Here is a 23,513-nt window from a genome sequence, read left to right on the forward strand (position 1 = left end):
CCTTAATATAGAAGGCCACAGAGCTTGGACAATCGTTGGCGCTGGCTAACCGCGTGGATGCCTTGCTCGCCTGTTAGTGGTTCCTCGTGCCTTTGAGTCATTCTCTCTCTCTTCGAGAGCGAGTGAATACCGTACGGCAAGCTGCAAGTCAAAATTATCATCGTTATTGTGTTACTCATGACAATGTAAAACCGCAGTCCAGTGCTCAATGACTTATCACAGAAAAAATCCTCCGTAAAATATCAACCAAAATTTCGATTTAAAGCTTTCGTGACTGCAGGGATTCATCTTCTTGGTTCTTTCAGTAAAGTCACGTAGAAGGGAAATAATAAAATAATAAAAATAAAACATAATAAAATCATTCTCGCGACATTTCGTCCACAACGCAAGCAGCCGTCCTCAGGTGAAGAATGACCTGAGGACAGCTGCTTGCGTTGTGGCCGAAACGTCGTGAGAATTATTTTATTATGTTTTATTTAATTATTTTATTATTTCCCTTCTACGTGACTTTACCGAAAGAACCAAGAAGATTATATCAACCAAAAGTCAAGTTAAGTGGATTTTTAGCTTTAACGTCTTGGGGGAACTACGGCCAAGAAGGCATAACAACTGGCGGGTTACCCCATTTGTCAGTGACGGAGAATTCGGAATTTCCCTCCTCCTCGCACACGCGCAAGAAACTTCACGGTGTGTGGCATGCGTGTGATCGCTCGCTGCACATCCCTCTTGCTTGTTGTGACCAGGAGAGAGTTCGCGGAGCTCCTGGAGAAGTACGCGAGCAACAGCGATGCCAGCTCGGCACACAGCTCCCCGACGACGCCCACGTTAGGTGCCCGCCTGCTCCCCTCTCCCTGGACACACACACACACACACACGTACGCACACACACATACACACGTGGTTTCACACACACACACACGTGGTTTCACACACACGTACGCGCACACACACACACGTGGTTGCACACACACGTACGCGCACACACACACACGTGGTTGCACACACATACGCGCACACACACACACACACACACGTGGTTTCACAAACAAAGACAAAGATCCCCCCGTATAGCCTTAACAGACTGTTGGGGCAAGTGATGTTCGCGAGCAGCGTCTGAATTCACAGCATCTGAATGAGCTCATTCAGATGCTTTCTTTCCGACAGACCTGTTCTTCGCCTGAGGACGGCTGCTTGCGTTGTGGCCGAAACGTCGTGATAATTGTATTTTATTATGTTTTATTTTTATTATTTTATTATTTCCCTTCTAAGTGACTTTACCGAAAGAACCAAGAAGATGCCGACGGTTATTTGTATAATGCACAGTGGCTGTGTGCTCTTCACACACGTTTGTGTGTTGTTGTTGTTGTTGTTGTTGTTGTTTTAAACTTGTGGTTTTCTGGCCTGCACTGTTATTCAGTTGAGGCTGGTTTCCTGTTCGGTTACAGATTTGATTGTTGGTTGTGGGACCTGATGCAGGCAGTGATGAGAAGGAAACCGGCACTAACTGGACACGTGTAGGATGGACATTAAAAGCGTGCTGCTGTTGTTGTTCGGAAAAAAGGATGGAACCGGAAAGAGAGGGAGACCTCACAGAGAATGACTTGACGATGACAACTTCACAAGAGATTGGTGCCAGAAAGATGTGGCATGACTTAAGCATATTGGCACAAAGAAAGTGGAAACAAATGACGAAATGTCCAGTGGACACCTACAGGTTCTATCTGCCCATAGATCGTGACGATGATGATTATATAGTAGTAGGTTTTTACCCTTTCAACTGGTACAAAAAACTGACACCTTTATACAAGGGATCATGTTTGCAATAACCACAACACAAGCAGTCAAAAATGCAAACAAAAAGAAACAACTCTGATAATGATGTTGATATGCACTGTCCTTGAAGTTGATTGGTCCACACCCGAGACAGCTTTTCTTAGAGCCTAGTCTCCATTGGTGTTGGACCAGATGACGGCAAAAGGCGTACAACTCAAAAACAGTAAAAACCTATTACTATATATTTCCACCGGTTAAGGAGGTCTCATAGTGATAATGATGATGATGATGACGATGTGGTCACGTGCTGCTGCCGCCCCCGCCCCTCCACGGTGCAGGAAAGTTCCTGGACAGCACCTCGTCGGCTTCGTCGTCCCGATCCCCGAGTCCCCTGCTCAGCCCCAAGGACAGCCTGAGCCACACCTCGGGAGCGTTCCCGGCCTCGCGCGACTCGCGAGCCACCACGCCCAGCAGGTGCGCACGCACAAACAAAAACAAAGATCCCCCGTGTAGCCTCAATAGACTGGGGGGCAAGTGCTGTTCACGAGCACCTATGAAGGCCGGCACGGCACACGAGAGGGTCGGTGGCCAGCACCACGCCCAGCAGGTGCCCACGCAACAAACAAAAACAAAGATTTTTTTTGATTTAAAGCTTTCGTGACTGCAGGGATTCATCTTCTTGGTTCTTTCGGTAAAATCACGTAGAAGGGAAATAATAAAATAACAAAAATAAAACATAATAAAATAATTCTCACGACGTTTCGGCCACAACGCAAGCAGCCATCCTCAGGTGAAGAACAAAGATCCCCCGTGTAGCCTTAATAGACTGGGGGGGCAAGTGCTGTTCGCGAGCACCGATGAAGGCCTGCACGGCACACGAGAGGGTGGGTGGCCAGCACCACGCCCGGCCGCCTTTGTCTCCTCGTAGCGATGTTTACGCTTCGTACCAAGTACTAACTTGAGGCTGAGTCGACATAGGGGAGGCCCAGGTCCGGGAATCGAACTTGGGTCGCCGGGTTCATAGTGCAGGACGCTAATCGCTGCTCCACCGCTTCCCACACACAAGCACACACACACGCGCGCAGACACAAGCGATCGCCGCCCCTCGTCGATTCTCATCATGGTCTGCGAAACGGGTCTCAAAACAAGTCTCCCACCGCGTTGGTTTTAGGGTTCCCCATTAAAAATGTAAGATACGTTTCATGAAATGTGGACATGCACGCACCGCAGTCTCAGCTCATCTCTGATAATATATGGGCATTGTCTTTGAAACTGATTGGCCTACACCAGAGACAGCCTTCTTTATGGCCTTGTCTAACCAGTGTTTGACCAGAGAACGCCAAAAGGCGAACACACAGAGCATGTTTGTGTGCATGTTTTGCCACAAGCATGTGCAGTCAATGCAGACTTGATGCCTTGCAAACGGCATCTATTCGGTGTTTGAACATCTTAACACCCCCTGTTTTATTGCCAGAAGGGGTGAAAACCTATTCTTATTTTTTTCATCACTTTGATATCGGCAAGAAAGGTCCCAAAGATAGAAATTCAAAGTATATGAAGTGTAAAATCTTAGAATTTCGCTGGCACATTGCATTATGGGTAAAACATATGGGTAAAAAAATACATAAGTAGAAGGACGAACCAGTCCCCTATTATACATATCAGACGACGTACGCGGCACGTTTTGCTGACAGGTTTGCGTGGAGCATGTTCGGATACTGGGGCCGTGCAGCTCACACTTTGATCGCTGGGCCCTGAGATGCCACTCTAAGATCGGAGCGGGGGGTTCGTTTTCCCGCAGCCCACAGAGTGAGAGCGGCGCCATCCAGGTGGTCTCCCTGGCCAGGACCTCGGGCCTGGGCATCACCCTCATGGGCGGCACGAACCGCCCCGACGGGCCCATGGTGTACGTGCAGGAGGTGCTGCCGGGCGGCGACTGCCACAAGGTTCGTCACGCTCGTTGTTGTGCCGCGCTCGTTGTTGTGGCGCGCTCGTTGTGCCGCGCCCGTTGTGCCGCGCCCGCTGTGCTCTCGCCACCACCACGTCGCCGAGAGGCACGGTGATCCTGTACACCCTCCATAAATAGCGCACAAAGTTCTCTACTTTTATCGTTGTCGTCATCAGTCGTGATTTATCGACTGTGAGATGAAGGCCTCCACAAGCCATCAGCCATCTCTCACGGCCGCATGATGCAACAATCCATGCAGCTCCAGCGCGCATGAGCAGATCTCATCGCTCGATCTCCGCGATGGACGTCCTCTAAGGCGCGCGTTCCCTCTCGTGGTGTCCACTCGAGTCATCACGACCGCCGGCTATTGTCCCTCCAGAATGGGCATGTGAGGACAGGGGACCAGCGTTGCGAATTGCTGGGTGCAACCGGTGGTGACTCTGTAAGAAGGGCAAATTAGACTGGGCATCAGCGTGGACTGGGCATCAGCGTGCCGGTGGTGTCCTGCCCGCAGGACGGGCGCGTGAGACCAGGGGATCAGCTCGTGGCCATCAACAAGGAGTCGCTCATGGGCATCACTCACGAAGACGCCAAGGGGCTGCTGACTCGCACCAAGCTTCGGTGAGCTGCACGCGACACTCGGATAAAAACCGGGGAGCCGAGACGGCTCCGGGCGTGGAGACGTTGGCACCATTGGAGACCCCATCCTCATCCCCCATGTGTCGCCCTGTGCGCTATGCAGCACGGACGCCGGCGTGGAGATCGCGTTCATCCGAGGGAAGGGTCCCCCGTACTCAAGCGCCCTCCACAGCGTGGCGCTCTACTCCTCGCAGCCCGGCATCCCCAGCACGCAGCCCAAGCAGGTACAGCACAGGCAGGTGCAGCCTGGCCATGTGCAGCCTCGCCAGGTACAGCACAGGCAGCTGCAGCCTAGCCATGTGCAGCCTCGCCAGGTACAGCACAGGCAGCTGCAGCCTAGCCATGTGCAGCCCAAGCAGGTACAGCACAGGCAGCTGCAGCCTAGCCATGTGCAGCCCAAGCAGGTACATCACAGGCAGGTGCAGCCTAGCCATGTGCAGCCTCGCCAGGTACAGCACAGGCAGCTGCAGCCTAGCCATGTGCAGCCTCGCCAGGTACAGCACAGGCAGCTGCAGCCTAGCCATGTGCAGCCTCACCAGGTACAGCACAGGCAGCTGCAGCCTAGCCATGTGCAGCCTCGCCAGGTGCAAGCACAGGCAGGTGCAGCCCAGGCAGGTGCAGCCCAGCAGATGCAGCCCAAGAAGGTGCAGCCCAATGATTCACTGCTTGCCAGCTACTATTGACTAGTACAACTCACGTCTTTTTTCAAAGTGGAGGTCCACCTTACAGGTGGTGGTTGAACAGATTCCTGAGAGGCACATACAGGAATATATTTTTTTAGTGACATTAAAAAGTACCAAAACAAACGCACGTGACATTTTCCTTAACTCTGTAAAAAGGAGAGCCCTGTGGGTTTGGAAGGTTTCCAGTTCTGCCTGTGGTCCACAGACCCTTGCTTAACAAGTGGCGTTACTGATGGTTTTGTTCATAAATCCGTCACGATGTTGTCACCACTTCGCTTCAGGGTGCCATCAGAGTTTAGAATGAGCTGTGGAATGACCTTCACGTCGTTGTGTCGTTGCAGGGAAAATCTCGGCAAGGCTTGGCGCCCATACCAGTCATCAACTCGGCAGGGTCCACACACGCCGGTATAGCATTCATGAAGAAAAAGACACATCACGTGGTGTTGTGGCAAATCCTGTTACCGAGCACCTGTTGCGGTTATCACGGCACACCAGGGGACGATGTGGCCAAGCACTCACGCCCGGCTGCCTTTGTCTCGCCAGTGCTGACTTGTTAAAACACACCGCACCGGGTACTACTCATTGAAGGCCGAGCCGATGTGGCCACCTCTGTTGACGTGTTCTCCGGAGAGACGAACGAGCGCCCGTTTGTGTCACAGGGGGGCGGCTCTTGAGCAGGAAGCTGTCGTTGGACCCACACGTGCGGCTCAAGGTGGACAAGCTGGAGCTGGTGAGAGAGGGGTCCCACGGGTCCTCGCAGACAAAACAAATCGGCCGACCGCGTGTGTCCTACCTGGGCGTGCGAGATTCCAGAGCTAGTGGCCCTAACTCTCGTCCTGTGTAGCTCTGTAAGTGTGCTGCATGCTGTGTCTGTCTGTTCTCTTCTGTGTGCGTGTGTGGGTTTGTGTGCGCGGGGAGCGGTAGTGTAGCGGTTAGCATGGTGCGGTACGAACCCGGCGCCCCGAGTTCGATTCCCGTTCGCGGTAGACACCTGTGGCGATTATCTGAACCGGTCCTAGGCCTCCCCTAGATCCACTCAGACTCAAAATTAAGTACCTGGTACGGGTGTATAAACACATCGCCACTGGGGAGACAAAGGCAGTCGGGCGCGGTGTTGGCCACCAACCCCCTAGTGTGTTGTGCCAGCCTTCACAGGTGCTCGCTAAGAGCACTTGCTCCAATAGTCTGTTAGGGCTATACGGGGGGTCTTTATCGTTGTGCTGTATGTATGTGGAACTTCTTTTGCACCGTACATAGCCAACTGTGGTAATCAGTGGTGCGGGGAAAGCATACAAAACTAACCATAAAGCAGTTCTAGAGAAATACGTTTTTAATAAAGATTTAACAGTGCATTGCTCCAGTAGCTTCCAATATGGGAAGGAAGAGCATTCCAGATGGCCGCAGAGGTGCACCTAAAAGCGTGCGATGAAGTAACCGTCTTTGTTCGATGACCAGCCAAAAGCCACTGCGAGGATGACCAGAGTTCGCCTGATGATGGTCGATGCTCCTTGTAAACTGGCTCGAGACGCGCGTGTGCGCTGCCTGGCCCCGCTGGTAATCGAGTGATGGCGTGGTGTGGTGACGTGCGGTGCCGTCTTGCGGTGTCAGGCGCTGCGCTATCTGGGCGTGGAGGCGCGGGAAGAGCAGCAGGAGGCACTCCGCGAAGCTCTGCAAGTGGATTCGCGCGGAACGGTCAAGTACGGAGGTGAGAAGCTCGCTCCCCTCCCAATCTGGAGCCCACTCCCAGGCTGCATCTGTGCATATCAATGTGTGCGTATGTAAGTGTGTTGAACTTGTATCGCACCGTATGGAGCCAACCGTGCTAATCGGAGGTGTGGGTACCGGTAGTGTGCTGCTCTGCACTACGAACCCGGGTGACCACAGTTCGACTCCTGCTCACAGTCTAAACCAGTGACGATTATTTGAACCGGCCCTGGGCCTACCCTAGGTCGACTCGGTCTCAAATGAGTACCTGGTGCGGTGTGTAAACATCAACACTGGGGAGACAAAGGCGGTCGGGCGTGGTGCCGGCCACCCACCCCCGCCTCGTGTGCAGTGCCGGCCTTCATTAGGTGTTCGTGAACAGCACTTGCCCCAACAGTCTGTTAAGGCTACACGGGGGATCTTTGTCTTTGGTCGCAGACTTTGTGCGGGCAGCTCGCCAGGTGTTCCGGCTGCAGCTGGAGGAGATGGGGCCGGATCAGGGCGCGGTGCTGGTCGGCACGAGCGAGCTGGCCGCCCTGCTGGAGCCGCTCTCCCCACTCGGCCGGGTCAGAGCCGCACGACGGGCGAGCGGCGCTCGTCACCGGGACGATCGCTTGCTCCGCGTGTTGTCGCGTCACCGTCACACGAACCCCATCCCCTCCCCCCCCCACCAGAATGCCTGTAGGGTGGTGCCCAGTACGTACCAACGTTTCATTTACGCGACAAACATTATCAGAGTTATGTTTTTTGTTTGCATTATGACTGCAGGTATTGTGGTCCGTGCAAACATGACTCCTCGTAAAAAAGGTGTCAGTTTTGGTGTCAGTTTTGTTGCCAGATAAAAGGGTAAAAAAACAATTATCAACCTCCATAATTGCCAGGAATGTGGGGAGGCCTTCATCCAGCAGTCGAAGGGCTGAAAATTGACCAACAATCTTGATTGGCCGAACACCTGTGTACCCAGAGGGAGCAGCTGGTGTGGTGATTGGTCTATCGGGGCTTCATACGCCTTTGCAACCTGCCGCAGACTAGATAGAGACGTTTACAGTTAATTTTGTTTACGGAAAATGCATAGAAGTCGAGTATATGTTTTTGAACGTGCATATGTGGGTGACTCTGCTGTCTGCAATTCCCTGCCCTCTCCACCGGCCTCACTGCCAATTCCTTCTCCCTGTGCAAGCTCTAGGCTCAAGGCCTTCCTCTCCTCCTCTGTCTGTGACCTGAGTCTCCGTCTATCTGAGGTGTCCTTTACTGCTCGTATTTACAAATACCCTCATCTAATTTTTCCTCTCTGCCCTGTAGTTTTCCACCGCGCGTTTTATCCCCTTTCGGAAAAATAAATAAATCCTACAACGATATCACTCTTGTTCAGTTACCTCTGTGCATGTTCTCCCATTTTAAAGCCTTGTGAGACGCAGTTGCATTTAGACGCATCATGAAGTTCACTTTTAGTTTTCCGTGTGTGTGTCTTTGCTTGTACGTACGTTTCTAAAGTTGCATGATGCCCACGCACGTGTGCACACGTTCGCCAATAGGTGCTCGCTAACCAGCACTTGGCAGCAGCAGTGTGCCGAGGTCACACGTGTGTGACCTTTGTCTTTGTGCATGTACGTTTAACCACATGCTTGTCAACGGGTTGCTCGCTATGACGGCGCTTTGCCCCCCCTAACAGTCTACGGGTGACCTTTGACCTCCGTTGTTTGTGTGCAGGGCTTGGGCAGCGACGATGGGGAAGCGGAGCGCCTCAGGAGGGAGAGGGATGAAGCTCTCTTCGAGAACCACAGCCTCAAGGTGAGAGCCCCCTCGTGGGCTCAGTCAGCGAGCCCCCTTCGTTGGCCTGGAGCAGGCGCGACCGGGCCGGGCGCGAGCAGTCGATACGATCCGTACAACAAGCTGCGTGTTTGTTGTACGGATTGTGTCGTGTTCATTTTTCCACCCCCCTCCCCACACCCATCTCCTCTTAGAATGATGGTTTACCCCACCCCCCTTCGCCCCCTCCCTCCTCTCCCCCCCACCCCGGGTTTCTGTCCCCTTCCCCAGGAACGATCGACGCGTTGCACCGACCTTGCTTGGCTACCACAACAAAAACATCAAAAAAATTATATAAAAGTATTTATTTTATTTTACCAGGCAAGGCCCACTGAGACTCGTATAGCTCTTTATCACAAATGATAGCCCAACGAAGTGGCCTATCGTCACGTGGAAATGTATAGCAGCAGCTAAATGACCTCAACGCACAGTCGATTCTAAAATGTGGAGGGAAACACCGGAGTACCGGAAGAAAAATCAACGGGACCACGAGGAGAGAGAGAGACACGCAAACTCCAAATATACAGGCGTAAGGGTCGGGATCGAACCCACGATCTCCAATATACCAGGCGAGGTAGTTAACATCTCGCCACTCATAATAAATGTTTTTGGGTTAGATCGTGTAAGTGTCAATGTGTCATAACCCTCCACCACCCGACACAGCCAGTAAGGGTTGTCACGTAAACAGCGCGCCAATGAGTTACTACTTCAGCTCACCGGTGTGTTGGAGAGTAAATCCACAACATTTACAATTTGAATACGACGTTTCGCTGGTAATTACATCCAGCATCATCGGGCAATTTTCCATAATAGTGATGCAATCCACCTGCTTTTGGTGTTAAATAGAGCAAGATGACGTCATCACTGAACCCATCAGGGCCCTGTCCGAGTCGTCCGCCGGTGCGGCCGGTGGTTCCGCGTACGCGTTGTGCTGACTGGGGCTCGCGCGTTCAACAGGCCCGGCTGAGCGAGGTCGAGCACTCGAGCAAGGATCTGCATGAGGAGCTGCAGAAGGCAAAACAGGTGAGGGCCACCGTGAAAGTCCCGCGGAGTCGGAGTGATATCAACACACGGCGCCGCCACGGTCCTTCGCACCAGCAACACCCGCCATTCGCCACTAAGTGGCGGTGACGTCACTACGACGCTTGTGCCAGGCTACGTGCACGTTGAGGCCACGTGAAGTGTCGAATGCCCGCCGGCAGGAGGTCACGGGGCAGACCCAGGTGCCACGGGTCGACTGACTGAGATGACTGAAATGACTGGCCGATGCACCACCTGTGCCCCCTACTGGGCCAACCAGCACCAGCAGCAACCACATGTTTACTGTTGCAGAGTATTTTTTTTACCCAGCAAAGCCTTGGGAGGCTCCTGCTAAATGTTTCATGGTCGGAGGCGACGATCGCTGTTGTGCGTTTCCCAATCAGAATCAGAATCTTTATTTAGACTCGAGGAATCCGATGAGCCACGAAGCTATTTTTCATAGCTGTCCAGTAGTTTGCGAGCAGATTTGTTTTGCGACGTCACGTGGCTTCTTAACGCGTCGACCGAGAGACAAGACGGGGGGGGGGGGGGGGGGCGTGCAGGGGGCGCGCGTATTTCACCATTAATTCGCCCGCAGCATTACCCAGGGCGGCCTGCCGGATTCGAATCGACGAGCCGCGAACGCGCTCCCGCTGGTCCGTGTCCGCCCCTCGCAGGAGGCGCAGGCGGCGCTGGAGGAGAGCCGCGCGCTGCGGAACCGCGTGCACCTGGCGGAGGTGGCGACGCGGCAGGCGCACAGCATGGAGCAGGACTACGAGGAGGTGGTGCGCCTCCTGGAGATCGAGCTGTCCGACGTCAAGGGCCAGCTCATCGACCTCGAGCGCAAGGAGGCCGCCAAGGTGCGGCGGCGCGAGCGGGCGGCCCCCGGGGCGCGAGCGACACGAGAGAGAGAGAGAGCGAGGAAAGCCTCGCGGAGTCTCATGACTCTTTTCAGGAGGGCCTTGTCACGTCATGTTTTTCCGGTAGCGATGCTTGCTATGGTAATATTGCAGTCGAATAATTTGCAGGCACGATATTTTTAATTTATTTCGATATTTTTGTTACATTTGGCAAATTTGTACCGACGCTACGCGTGGGGCGGTTGTTGCCGTCGCTCTCGCGCATCGCAGTGACACCGAACGATCTAGAAGCGTGCTCTCCCCGCTGCTGCACGCGTGCAGGACGAGGTGCTGGAGCTGAGGAAGAGAATCGCTGTGCTCGACTGCCAGCTGCGCAAGTCCGAGATGACGAGGAAAACCTTCGAGGTCTCCACCGACAAGCTGCTGCAGTTCGTGGAGGTGAGCCTGCAGCTCGCCAAAATACCTCGGCGGCCTCGTACACGCACGCTTCAAACCCTGCGACCCGAGTTCCATTCCTGCTGGTGCTGGCCACCCACCCCGTCGTGTGCCGTACCGGCCTTCATAGGTGCTCGCTAACAGCACTTGCCCCAACAGCGTGTTAAGGCTACACGGGGGATCTTCGTCTTTGTTTGTCACGTGAGGAAGCCTTGGCCTCCCTCTTGGTGTGCGAGAGAGAATGTGAGCGAGTGCCGTGGGTGAGCGACCGCGTGATTGTGTGCCGGCGTGCGCAGGGAGGAGCAGCAACTCGGCAGTGGGGTTCGAACTCCCGACTACCCGAGTTCGATTCCTGCTCACGGCCAACACCAGTGACGTTTATCTGAACTGGTATTGGGCTTCTCCTAGATCGACTCAGCCTTAACTGAGTACCTGGTGTGTAAACATCAGCACCGGGGAGACGAATGCGGCTGGGTGCGGTGCTGGCCACCCACTTGTGCCGTTTTGGCCTTCATGGAAGTGCTCGCGAACAGCACTTGCCCCAACAGACCGTTAAGCCTATATGGGGGATTTTTGTCTTTGTGTGTGTGTGTGCGCGCACCATGGGCTGCTGCGTGTGGATTCTCCTTGCGCGTCAGACGGTGCAGGAGGTCCTGTCCAGTCTGGTCCCGGCGCAAGGACAGCTGGCGTGAGTATCCACGCACGCACACACACACAGTCCAATCGGAGGGCGCATCTCGTCATTGACCAGAGCAATTGTCGTCATGCACCCTCCTCCCCATTGTATTGTCTCCATTCAGGTTCACCATTTTATTCAAGAGCCTAATTTTTTTCGTGTGCCATTTATAATGTCCCTCTTGTTTGTTTTGTATCACCATTACACGCGTGCGTACATGGGGAGCAAGCGGCGTCGTGGTTAGCACACCTGTGCTATGCACCTGGTGACCCAAGTTAGATTACCGGCCAGTGGCCAACACCTGAACTCGTTCCGGGCCGCCCCCTCCAATTGACGCATCCTTAACAATGCAATTTGTAACATTGCACGCGTTTCGTGAAATAGACGAATAGGTGTTCAGTCACAACGCGGGAGGCGCGAAGCCAGCTTCAAGAGTCTCTTGTAGGAATGCTGCCTTCAACTGCATCTCGCCGCGCGTTTGAATGTGCAAAAATCGCCCCCGGTGCGGGGGGGGGGGGACAAAGGCGACCTGGCGTGGCGCTGGCCACACCACCCCCTCCGGCGCGGTGCCGATCTGCGCCGGTGTTAGTTCTTTCACAGCGGACACCCCCAACAGAGTCCAGCCATTCCTGCGGGAGGGAGTGGGCATGTGTGGGGAGCGGTAGTGTAGCGGTTAGCGCTACGCTGCGCTACGATGCCCGGCGCCCCGAGTTCGATTATCTGAACCGGTCCTGGGCCTCCCCTAGGTCGACTAAGCCTCGAATGAGTACTTGGTATGGTGTGTAAACATCACCACTGGCGAGACAAAGGCAGCCGGGGCGTGGTGCTGGCCACCCTCGCCCTCATGGGCCGTGTAGGCTGTCATAGGTGCTTGCTAACAACAGTTGGTTCAGTCTATACGGGGGAATATTTTTATTTTTTTGCTGTGCATGTGTGCAGGCTGACGAGAGGCGAGACGGTGGGGGCGCATCACCTGTCCCCCGTGGTGTCGCGCGGAGTGCGGAACGGCACCGCCAGCTGCCTGGGCCTGGCGGCCGAGGCTCGGGAAATCAGCAAGTCGATTCGCGGGCTCATCGAGGCCGACTGTGAGTGTGGGCCACGAGTGGGCCACGGGGCACAACCCACGGACAACAACCGCTGGGCGGTGTCCGTGGCAACGGCTTTTTCGAGTGCCCGTGTGAGCGTGCGTCAAAGTCCGGTCACGTGAACACAGGTTTGGAGGCGTCGGCTTATGAATGAGCCAATCACCTGGGAATGCGCCGGATCTTGATCTATGAAGATAAGCAGGGTTCGAGCCTGGATAGTGCTGGGATGGGCGACCACCGTTGCGCAAACCTGCAGGGCTACGTGGGTAGGCAGTAGGAGGTAGTGCAGCAAAACTCACCTGTTGTGCATTTCTACGCGTCCCAAGTTTTTTGCATCACACCTTCAACCCACACTGGCCAGCATGGTGAGGTGTGGTGAAATAGTGCTCCCCACGCACCACAGGTGTGGAGAGGCCCTCGTCAAGCAGTGGACTGATAAAAGGGCCGAACGTGTGGACGAATGGAACGGGGGCTGTCTTTGACTTCTAAGAAGTGTTAAGACTGTGTGAAGAGCAGATTGGTTTATTCTGCGTTACGAAGGAAATCCTTTATGTTGGAAAGATATCGCCATCAACATCACCGAATCTCTTCCTGTGTGTACTCTAAATTATGATCTTCTTATCTTACGTAGATTCATAAAGCGCCTTGTTCCAAAGCACTTTACGGCAATTACACAATTGTGCATATGATAGTGGTTGAAATAAAGAGCGGTGTTATTAAAAGTGGTGGTGTAGTTCCAGTGACAGGTGGGAGTGGATATGGGTAGGTTGGGGTAGGCCTGCTGTTAGCTGGGGAGCGGGGGCAGGGAGTAGCTGTAGCAGGATGATGATGGGCTGGGGAAGAAGGGATGGCGGTTGTTTTAAGGGAGAAACGGAAGCAGGTGATGATAGTGAAGGTGATTGTTTTATTTGCAGTGGGAGTTTGTTCCAGTGAAGGGGAAAAGAAAAGGTGGGAGAGTTCCGGGACTGGGCGCAGGGCGAGGGAGGCGCTGAGAGGGACACTCGAGATTGGGTGCCTAGAGTCGTGGATGGGACGGAGTCAGATATCCATTGAGATTTCTCTTGGCGAATGCATTCCCCACCTCTAGCAGATGTAGTAAAGTTTGTCCCAGAACAACCACCACCCAAATCAAATTGTATTTTTGACTTTTTTGGTCCTTGTGTTTATTTTTCTCTCCAGGTTTGCCATATGGCTGGGAAGAGGCCTACACAGCGGATGGCATCAAGTATTTTATAAAGTACGTGTAGCGAGTCGCCCTTTTGTCAATCTACTGCTGGATGGGACCGCTTCCTCGTGGCATGTCACCTCCTGCGGTTCAAATCTTCGTTTGAGAAGCCGCTGGTTAAGCTGCATGGTCAGCATCTGTTTCACATCCTTCATTCTTTCCTTAAAAAACTCCACGGGTTCCATTTCACACGCTGCACTGAGCTACGAGCGATTGGAGCCGTCGTTTTCGAAAGTTCAGATATTTTAGGAAAACTCAAAGAGCAGCAAGCTGTAGTCGGCCCGCTCTGTCCCCTCTCCTCCCGCCGTGAATCCTTGCGACGGGGTGTGGGGGGGGGTAGAACAGATCGACTAAAGAGACAAAAACAACGAGAGACGATGAGTAGATACGCTCTGCGTCCTCCGGAGAAGCGGAGGGGGGGGGGTTGGTGAAACGGCAAAACTTTATTTCAAAAGTCCTCTTCAGAAGTGCAATTTGCGTACCTGCAATAGCCATCAGAGGCGCCATCCGCGTTACAACACCGCAGCTTAATTCCTCAGCACCAAGTCCGCCCAAATCTAAATTGGGGATGTGCATCGTACTCTGCAGTGCACGTGGGTGCTCAAGGTCCAATCCCTGATCACCGTTGCATTCACGTCGTAATAATAATAATAATACACGCACCTGGCTGCTACCTGTCGCTATGCAAAATGGTTTCGTAGGTTCCCAAATGCTACTGAGTGGACAAATATACACGTGATTAATCACGGGTGAGCTCACACCGGCTACAAAACCATGAAGCTTAAATGTTAGCAGTGCAACGATTCACTCCATGGTGATTTGGTGAATTGTTGCAATTCAGGCGGTGTTATTTCATTTCAAGAATATCTTTTTTGCCGTGTTTTTATGTGTAGTTTGCATCATTTATACTTTTCTTGCTCTCGCTCGAACATTAGATTAGTCTCAATGTAACGTTAGCAAATTATTCCTTTGTACGAATCGCTGAAACGATTCTCTCACACACACACACACACATCGTTAGCCTTGAGTGTGAAACTTAAAAACACAAATCGACAAATCGATGCCGCGTTACAACCTACAAAAAGCAAGCGGGAAAAAATACCACGGTTCCCGTTTAAGCGGAAGCATAAAGTGTACGAGAGCCTACGCTCTGACTTTGTCACGTGGCGTGGTGAGCACAGAGGAGTCTGTTTAGTGTCACGCTCCGCCATCCGTGCCCGCAACCCCTTGAGCATGACACAACCCCGGGTCACAATAATCGCTACGATGCATAAACTCTTCTTCCGAGACGATGCTTCACACTTCCAAGGGTCGTGTTTTGTGACGTTGATGTCGGCACCGCCGTTGTCTTTGCACCCTGGCCCCCTCCCACCCCCACCCCACCCCACAGTCACGTGACGCAGACGACCTCGTGGGTTCACCCGGTGACCAGCACGCTCAGCTTGCCCCTGTCAGACGAGGCGGCCAATGGGGTGGCTGGAGAATCCACCACGTAGCCAATCGCGCGCGAGCTTGGACCAGCCATGGCCGGCGGTCACTGTGTTGAAGTCGTGGAGGAATGTAATGGAAGAATGTTACTTATGACACTTTTTTTTGTAGTGTGCCGATGAGCAAATGTATTATATCCATGTACAAAGAAGAACCCCGTGGACTTTGTAAATCAGAAGAAAACCAGAGCACGTGATGCCTCCCGACGTGGTTTAAATATTAAACGCATCGTGAAGACGATAGTCCCATCGCAGTGCCGTGAAGGGAGGCCTTCATCCAGCAGTGTATAGACCGTGGCAAAGGATGATGCATATGAAGCAAAACAGTTTAGTGTTACCGGTACATTGGTTGTAGAAGTCACGTCATTCATTAGCGCGTGGGTTTTTTTATTATGAAGGTGTCAGCAGCCCTGTAACTATCGCTGCCCAGCATGGTATTTTTAATGGTATTTATTCACAGTTTTTAAGCCACTTTACTTTAGCACAGAGAGCAGTAGCGGCGTGTCAATTGTTTAAATTCAAACTGTGAAGATAAAACTGTGGGATTTGCTTGGGTTTTGCCACCACGTGGATAAAAAAAAAAGGTGTGCGTATTTCTGGGAATCTGTAAATACAGAAGAGATAGTGTTATTTTCAACAACATGCCTTATTACGTTTTCATACAATGCCGAGTATTCGTGTTTGTTGGGGAAACAAATGGGCGTTGCCGTTTGAACGCCGCGATGAAGGGTGGCAGGCTGGCTGTGTGACAGCCGTGTCTCGCCTTTATTGTGACCCATCAGTTTCCAAGGCCCCATTGCATATTGGCACACAGCAACAACAAAATGGCGTTCGATGCTCAAGTTGCACCTCGAGGCCACTTGAAGTCTGAAAGGCTCGCTGCTAGTAGGAGGTCACGGCACAGACCCAAGTGTTACGAGTTTATTGATAGACGACTGGCACAGTGGTACGCGCATACACCGACTACAGCTGCAATTTACCCCATATTGACAGACGAATGCCCTTTTTTGGAGGCCGGTCCTGTGTACACCTTGTGCCACATAGGGACAGATATCACTGGGGCTCCCCTTGGCTAGACTTCAGGGCATTGAAACGGTTCAGATGAGATGTAACGCAAGGCACTTGATTGCCCAGGCAATTCATTGCCCTACGAATCCGAATCCTTAAGGTGACATTAGCATGCACTTGTGCCAGACTAGATGCAGTTGGAGGCCATTAGAAGTGATTGAAGGATTGCCAGCAGGAAGACATGATACAGACCCAGATATGAACTGGCTCAGGTCACTGGCAGATGTACCTGCGCTCTCCGCTGGACTAACTCAGTTTTATCTACCTGCTGCTCTGCTCGTTGTTGTGAGCATTGTCCCCCTTCCTCCGGCTATAGTCGAGGATGGTGGCAGCTGCAAACACCCATTAACATCTTGCGCATCCCCCTCCATCAATCCTCATGTTGACACCACTCGTAAAAGCCATTGCCACGCACGCACTCACGCACACACATTCCCCGAAGGCAAACTGGCATGTTCACGAAGGTGATGTGTATTAAAATATTTTTTCTCATTAAAATACAAAGTAAGGTACGTCCGTGCATCTATTATAGATTTTTTTTTCCTTTTAAGGCCATAAACGTGTTGAATGTTTGGTCGAAGATGATGTGGCAGCATAGTCCACTGGGATTCTCATTCCTCAGCTTGGCACCAGGATTTGTGGCTTCTGGGCCACGTTTTGCCGTGGCTGGGTCTGACCGACGACCGCTGGATTTGTAAGCGAGCACTTTCGAAACGTTATTGCTCCATCCGTGCGCGTGCAACCTCAATCCCCGTCGACACAGCACATCCAATGAGACCACCACCACCACCACCTCCTACACCAGTGGGCAAGCAGAGCTCACAATGCAACTGTGGTCACCATTCTCAAACCATGGCCCACGCAGGAACGCCACTGCCAGCTTCGATTATTCGCCAGCAGCGTTCCAGATGTTCACCGTGAGGTTATTCCCGAAACCATCCACTGGCTCGCCTCGCCAACCTTCACATGAACGTATGAACTTCGGCTGACCCAACTCTCCGACACGAAGAAGACTGCTCATCTCGCCGCAGTTTTGTAACGACAGCCTAGCGGCAGCGCGTTCGTCGCTTGTTGCAAGAAGTTCACGATTCAAATCCAGCAGCTGCCCTGGTTATAAACTGCGGGTGTAATAAACCGTAAAAAAAACCCCCACACACACACGGGTCGCCTGCTTCACCAGTGGACGTTAAAGATCATCCATCGACGTCTTTCGCAATAATAAGCCATTGTGTGCCAAAGTCCGGGTCCACATTTTTCCAAATTCTAAAATAAACCGCAAAATACTCAATCTGGAGAGTGCACTGTCATGATCGCCTGCAACTACTGGCAGTCTGATGCCCCTTTGCTGACCGGTGCTGTCTACACCTGCTCCAAACAGCTACCACCCCTAATATCGGTTTTATTTTTGGTTAGGTCACGATCTAACCCAAACTCGGGTCGCCAGGTTCGTAGCGCGGCGCGCTAACCGCTACACTGCCGCTCCCCACAATACACACATACACCTAAAAATCACGTTCCAGTCTTATTACCGTACATTACTATTACCTGGTCACATTACTTTAGTAGTTTATATGAAGTGCTCTTGCCAATACAATCTGGAAACCCAGCAGAATGTGTTTCACAAGTGTTGACTGCTGATGAGACCCCGATGGTTAAACTTTCGAGTATTGAATCTTGATTTGAAGCTTTCGTGACTGCAGGAATCCATACTCTTTGGTTCTTTCGGTAAAGTCACGTAGGTATAAAAATTAATTACGACGTTTCGGGCGCAACACAAGCGTCCCGAAACATAATTTATTTTATTTTCCGGATGCTTGTGTTGCGCCCGAAACGTCGTGATTTATTTTATTTTCGAGTATTGCTCTGGAAATCCAATAGCCTGATGGGACTAAATATTGTTTTTCTATCTATGTATGTCGAGTATGGAGCTGGTAAAGAGGTTTTTGTTGCCCTGGTGCTAACAGAGATATCATCAGCCATGCGGTGCAGATTGGCACACTGCTCTCGGAGGCACCTGTTTGCTGGTGTTTGCAGCTCAGATAACAGCCACATGTGACCACGAGGACAAAGAGGACGTTTATCATAATATAAACTCGCATGCACATCCACGCAATGTATGGAGAACCAAATTTGCACCGTACGAAGGACAGCAAACCAAACACAAAAAGCAGTTCTAAAGAAATTAGTTTTCAAGTTAGATTTAAAAAGTGCATCGCTCCAGTGGCTTCCTACGATCGGACAGAAGAGCGTTCCAAACGGCCGCAATAGCGCATCTGAAAGCGCCGTGCGATGCGGTGACCACCGCCTTTGTTCGCTGCCCAGCCAGCCAAAAGCCGCTGCGGGGACCCTATTATAATTAGGATTCGGTGATAAAGGGTTCTGTTTGCCGCGAGGCTTGGGTATTTCAGCTTGAAATAAATAGTCGCTACGTCTAACATCTGCACATTCACGCAAAACTTCGACCATGTCCAGTCTTAATGTAAACAAAAAAACTCCCGTTATCTTTATAGAGAGAAAATGGCTCACACTCGGAAGGTCGCGATTTCAAATTCTGGTTTGGAGGGGTCGACGCGGCCCCATCATCTCTCTAGGGTCGATTAAATGAATAGCCGCCCCGGTCATAGGAATGTGGAATTTCCACCACTGGAAATTCAGTGCTCTTAATGGGAAATGAGCACCAACAACATCGATGCTGTTTTTGAGTAGGAAATCTGATGATGAATTTTTTTTTCCAGTAAAGGTGTTATAATGTGTTTTGGGTTTGCTTCATTCACGTAGTTCAGCAGAGTTTATTTCTTAATGACGGCAATAGGAATATGTCCATCGAGTGAATTTTAACGGGTTTCTGGAGTCGGCATTCAAAACAATCGCGACGATTTGGAGATGTGAAACTCCACGCTGATGGCTCAAGTGTCCGCGTCTCGAGTTTCGCGGGGCGCGTGGCCGACATGAAAACAAAGAGAATTAGATTTTGTCCCGCACTCCAAAGCGTGCTGGGTTGTAAAATATTGTTGTTGTTTTTTTAAACTGATCGGTTTCACCTACATCCAGAACATCAATTGGGGGACCCCCCCCCCACGCTGGAAAAAAAGCGTGGAATGGCAAATATCACCCCAGTGGATTGGTTGGATAACTTTCAAATGACTCGAGGCCTTGGTAGGGTGCGGGGAAAGTATATTGGGAAATTATATTCATCTTGATTTGAAGCTTAAATTATATTAAAGCATGGAATGGGACCTTTTTGCCCTCATCAAAGTAAAATGTTTCTACGTGGTGTTGTAACATCTTAACACAACTGTTGTATCGCCAGAAAGGGTGAAACATATTAATATGTTTTCATACTTTGATACTGGCAAAAAGGTCCCACGATATAGCCGCACACCCCGAGCCACAACTGTTCTTCGCCTTTTGGCGTGCTCTGGTCTGACGCTGGTGAGAAGGCTGCCCTCTGATGTAGAACAATCAGTTTCGAAGACAATGCCCAATATATGATCAGAGCATGTTGCATGCTCACCACAAATCCGTGTGGTTAATGCAGACTTGATTCCTTGCAAAAGGTTTCTATTTGGTGTTTGAACGTCTTAATCACCTGCTTTATTGCCAGAAAGGGTCAAACCTACCCTTATTTAATCAGACCATATTAAAGCATTTCGAGTGTAACGTGTTTGACGGAGCTACATCATCTTTGCACCACTGGAATCTCCACCACTGGCTCAGGGGGGAGAGTGTGGGGGGGGGTCAAACACATGAACGCCGCCTCAAATGCTCGTTCGAGCACAACAAAGTAACAAACGAAACAAGAAGCAATCGCCCCGAGTCTTGCTGTTGGTTTGGATCGTTCCCAGCAAACGCACAAATTGAGGACGCGAAAGTAGCAAATGCTACGGGCCCCGCGCTAAATGCTTTCAAGCTATCAACTCCGGTTCAGTGATTCTGCACTTGCTCTATTACTATAGTACCATACCGCCTTCAACTTTTATGTACGACGACTGGGTGTTTAAGGTTAGCGATTTGTCGTATTATACTGCTGTATAGTAGATTAAAAACACATTCCTGCGGAGGGAGCTGATAGGAACGTTGGGTTGCTCGGTCAATGGCCAGAGTCAACGGCGGCGTGGTGTATTCCGCAAATATGGCCGGCTGTGAGGGCGGACACAAGCCGGCGTGAGTAGGTTAAACGTTGAGTTTTATAAGGGAACCACGGGGTGACCAGCCCCTCCCCACCCAGCCCCACCCCTCCCACCCCCCACCCAGCCCCTCCCCACACTCCCCTCCCCACCCAGCCCCACCCTCCCCACCCAGCCCCTCCCCACCTTCCCCTCTCCACCCAGCCCCACCCCTCCCATTTTTGGATGCACGACGGACGGACACAATAATCCCTTGTGGACTGGTGAAACCAGGTGGTTCCTACCAGTAAAATACAATTACTTTACTATGCAAGTTAAAAAATTGCGTTAAAATATTTGTGTTTTTTTATATTTAGGGTCCCTTTATAACATCATGCTACAGGCTCCGCACTAGCTTCGTCCGGCACCCCCCCCCCCCCCCCACGTTTTTGCGTGAGCCAAGCGTTGGTGCGACAGAGCGACACAGAGAGAGAGAGAGACAGAGAGGGCCACGAACGACGAAGCCATCGGCCAACGTCAGACCGACTTCGTGCTGCCCCGGGGCGACACGGAGCGAGCGTTTAGAAGCGAAGCCTCGTGTCTCGAGCAGCGACGCTCTCGTCCGAAAGGGGTCGTCGGAGATCCAAAGAGTCGGCAAAGACAAAGGATTCCCCCGCCCCGTTATAGCCTCGACACACTGCTGGGGCAAGTGCTGCTGTGAGCTCAGCACCTACGAAGGCCGGCACGGCACACGAGGGGAATGGGTGGCCAGGACCACGCCCGACCGCCTTTGTCTCTCCAGTGGCGATGTTTTTACGCACCGCACCAGGTACTCATTTGAGGCCGAGTCGACCTAGGGGAGGCCCAGGACAGGTTCAGATATAATCGTCACTGGTGTTGGCCGTGAGCACGAATCGAACCCGGGTCACCAGGTTCGTAGCGCAGCGTAGCGCTAACCACGACACTACCGCTCCCCACACACACGCAGAGAGAGACAGCCACGCGCAGTGGATGACGATGCAAACTCGTCCAGTCTCAAGGATTACCCGTCAGACTCGCGGTTTTTCACAACGTTGAGTGTCTCGTGGCTTGTCCAATGGATTATCACATTGTTGTTGTTATTGTTGTTTGCCTGGTTGTAAAACAACTCACTCGAGATCCTGTGCATCGCAGTGTCTCACCGTCGGCTGCTGCCTGTGTGCTTCTGGGTCTTACGCACACGGCTCAAACTCCAAAAGTTGTCCTTTCGGCTTTTCCATGGAGAAACAAATCAGCACAACGGTTGGCTACGTACGGCGCGAAAGAAGTTCTGCGTACGTACAAAGGTTGTTCTTATGATGATTATTGTTTAATTCACTTTGGGAGTCCGTAGGGTAATGTGCACCGCTCAGAAGCCACGCCCTCGACTCGCCCGTGGCTACACGTGGTGTCTTGGGGTTTTCTCTCAGTTTTGGGGGTGTGCGGGGGGGGTTCTAACTGTGGGATTTTAGTCCGTTACTTCTAGATTTTAAGCTGTCGTGACTGCAAGGATTTATACTCTGGTTTTTTCGATAAAGTCACGTAGGTAAAAAATAAAATAAATGAAAACAACTCAATTAAATTACGACGTTTCGGGCGCAACACAAGCGTCCTTCTTCAGGTGGGGACAACATAGCGGAATCACAACCGCTTAAGTGTGTTTAATTTAGTTGTTTTCATTTATTCTATTTTCTACCTACGTGACTTTACCGAAATAACCAAAGAGCATGATTTTAGTCCAGTTGGGGTTGCCATGTATGGGAGCAGACTGAGAATAACAACAACAATAACAAAATAAAAAATAAAAACCACGTGCCGATACGACTTGCATTTGACCGTAAATGTATTGGCGCAGAAGCGTCGGTGAGACACACAAATGTTGTGTTGATTTGAAGCTTTCGTGACTGCAGGAATCCATCATACTCTTTAGTTCTTTCGGTAATTAGAAATAAAAAATAAAGACGTGACTGAAATAATAATATTTGTTGTTTACATTTAGGATTTGTTGAAAAAGGGTTCTGTTTGCTGCGAGGCTTGGGTATTTCAGCTTGAAATAAATAGTCGCTACTTCTAACATATGCACATTAACGCAAAACTTCGACCATGTCCAGTTATAATGTAAAAAACAACTCCATTATCTTTATAGAGAGAGAGAGTGGCTCACACTCGGAAGGTCGAGATTTCAAATCCTAGTTTGGAGGGGGTCGACTCAGCCCCATCATCCCTCTAGGGTCGATAAAATGAGTTGTTATCCTTAGTGGCAATAAAACAGGAGGTGTTGAAATGTTAAAACACCAACCACTGTAGACGCGTCTACCACGACTCCGTCGACCACGATTCCAGCGGACTGTTTTTACTCGGAGACTTCGCCGTGCGTGTCAAGAAATGCCACAACTCACCACCACCAGCACCACCACGCCGCCATCCACCACCATCACCAGCTCACAACAACCCACACTACAACCGCAAGCCACAACCGTACCAACAGGATCAACCATCAACACAGCCATGAGGACTCCCCACCACTGCACCATCCTCAAGCAATACCATCGCCATGAGCCTCGCTCTGTGGCTTTCTGGGTGACGAGGTAAGCGACAGGGTGGGAGGGTGGGGGGGTGGGTGGTTGGGTGGCTGGATACCTGCCCGAGTAGGTTATGTATGCGTGTAGAACTTCTTTCGCACCGTACGCAGCTAACCGTGCTAAATCGGAGTTGCGGGTTACTGGCCGCGTGGGTAGTTGAGCGACTTGTTTGGTAGCCGACTGGATAACTGCCTGGCTGATTGGCTTGATATCCGACTGCTTGGCTGGATACGTAGCAAGGTGACGGGCGATTGCCTTTACGCCTGACTAGCCGATCACTGGGGAGGTGACTGGGTGATTTGTTGGGTGCTTGACCGGTTGTCTAGGCGAGTCAACTGGCTGTTTGGGTGGCTGGCTGGATTGTTTTCTTGCTCGTCCAACCTGTTCACCACTCA

At 51.6% G+C, this 23,513-nt stretch overlaps 1 protein-coding gene across 1 annotated transcript in view; it reads left to right on the forward strand.

Annotated features, from left to right (window-relative positions):
* STXBP4 (syntaxin binding protein 4) overlaps positions 1 to 16,924 on the forward strand; it is a 28,245-nt gene extending 11,321 nt beyond the window's left edge. Inside the window, exons 5-21 of the mRNA XM_078610887.1 lie at positions 744 to 829; positions 2,112 to 2,247; positions 3,575 to 3,719; positions 4,236 to 4,342; positions 4,464 to 4,584; positions 5,385 to 5,448; positions 5,703 to 5,773; positions 6,652 to 6,748; positions 7,186 to 7,313; positions 8,458 to 8,538; positions 9,514 to 9,579; positions 10,254 to 10,436; positions 10,758 to 10,874; positions 11,510 to 11,559; positions 12,487 to 12,632; positions 13,812 to 13,869; positions 15,248 to 16,924. Coding sequence (XP_078467013.1) covers positions 744 to 829; positions 2,112 to 2,247; positions 3,575 to 3,719; positions 4,236 to 4,342; positions 4,464 to 4,584; positions 5,385 to 5,448; positions 5,703 to 5,773; positions 6,652 to 6,748; positions 7,186 to 7,313; positions 8,458 to 8,538; positions 9,514 to 9,579; positions 10,254 to 10,436; positions 10,758 to 10,874; positions 11,510 to 11,559; positions 12,487 to 12,632; positions 13,812 to 13,869; positions 15,248 to 15,353 — 1,762 coding nt within the window. The 3' untranslated portion in view covers positions 15,354 to 16,924. The remainder of the gene's footprint in view (positions 1 to 743; positions 830 to 2,111; positions 2,248 to 3,574; positions 3,720 to 4,235; positions 4,343 to 4,463; positions 4,585 to 5,384; positions 5,449 to 5,702; positions 5,774 to 6,651; positions 6,749 to 7,185; positions 7,314 to 8,457; positions 8,539 to 9,513; positions 9,580 to 10,253; positions 10,437 to 10,757; positions 10,875 to 11,509; positions 11,560 to 12,486; positions 12,633 to 13,811; positions 13,870 to 15,247) is intronic.
* Positions 16,925 to 23,513: the final 6,589 nt, after the last annotated feature.

Source organism: Lampetra planeri, chromosome 35 (genome assembly GCF_965212315.1).
Source record: "Lampetra planeri chromosome 35, kcLamPlan1.2.h2, whole genome shotgun sequence".
In the NCBI taxonomy this organism is placed as follows: domain Eukaryota; kingdom Metazoa; phylum Chordata; class Hyperoartia; order Petromyzontiformes; family Petromyzontidae; genus Lampetra; species Lampetra planeri.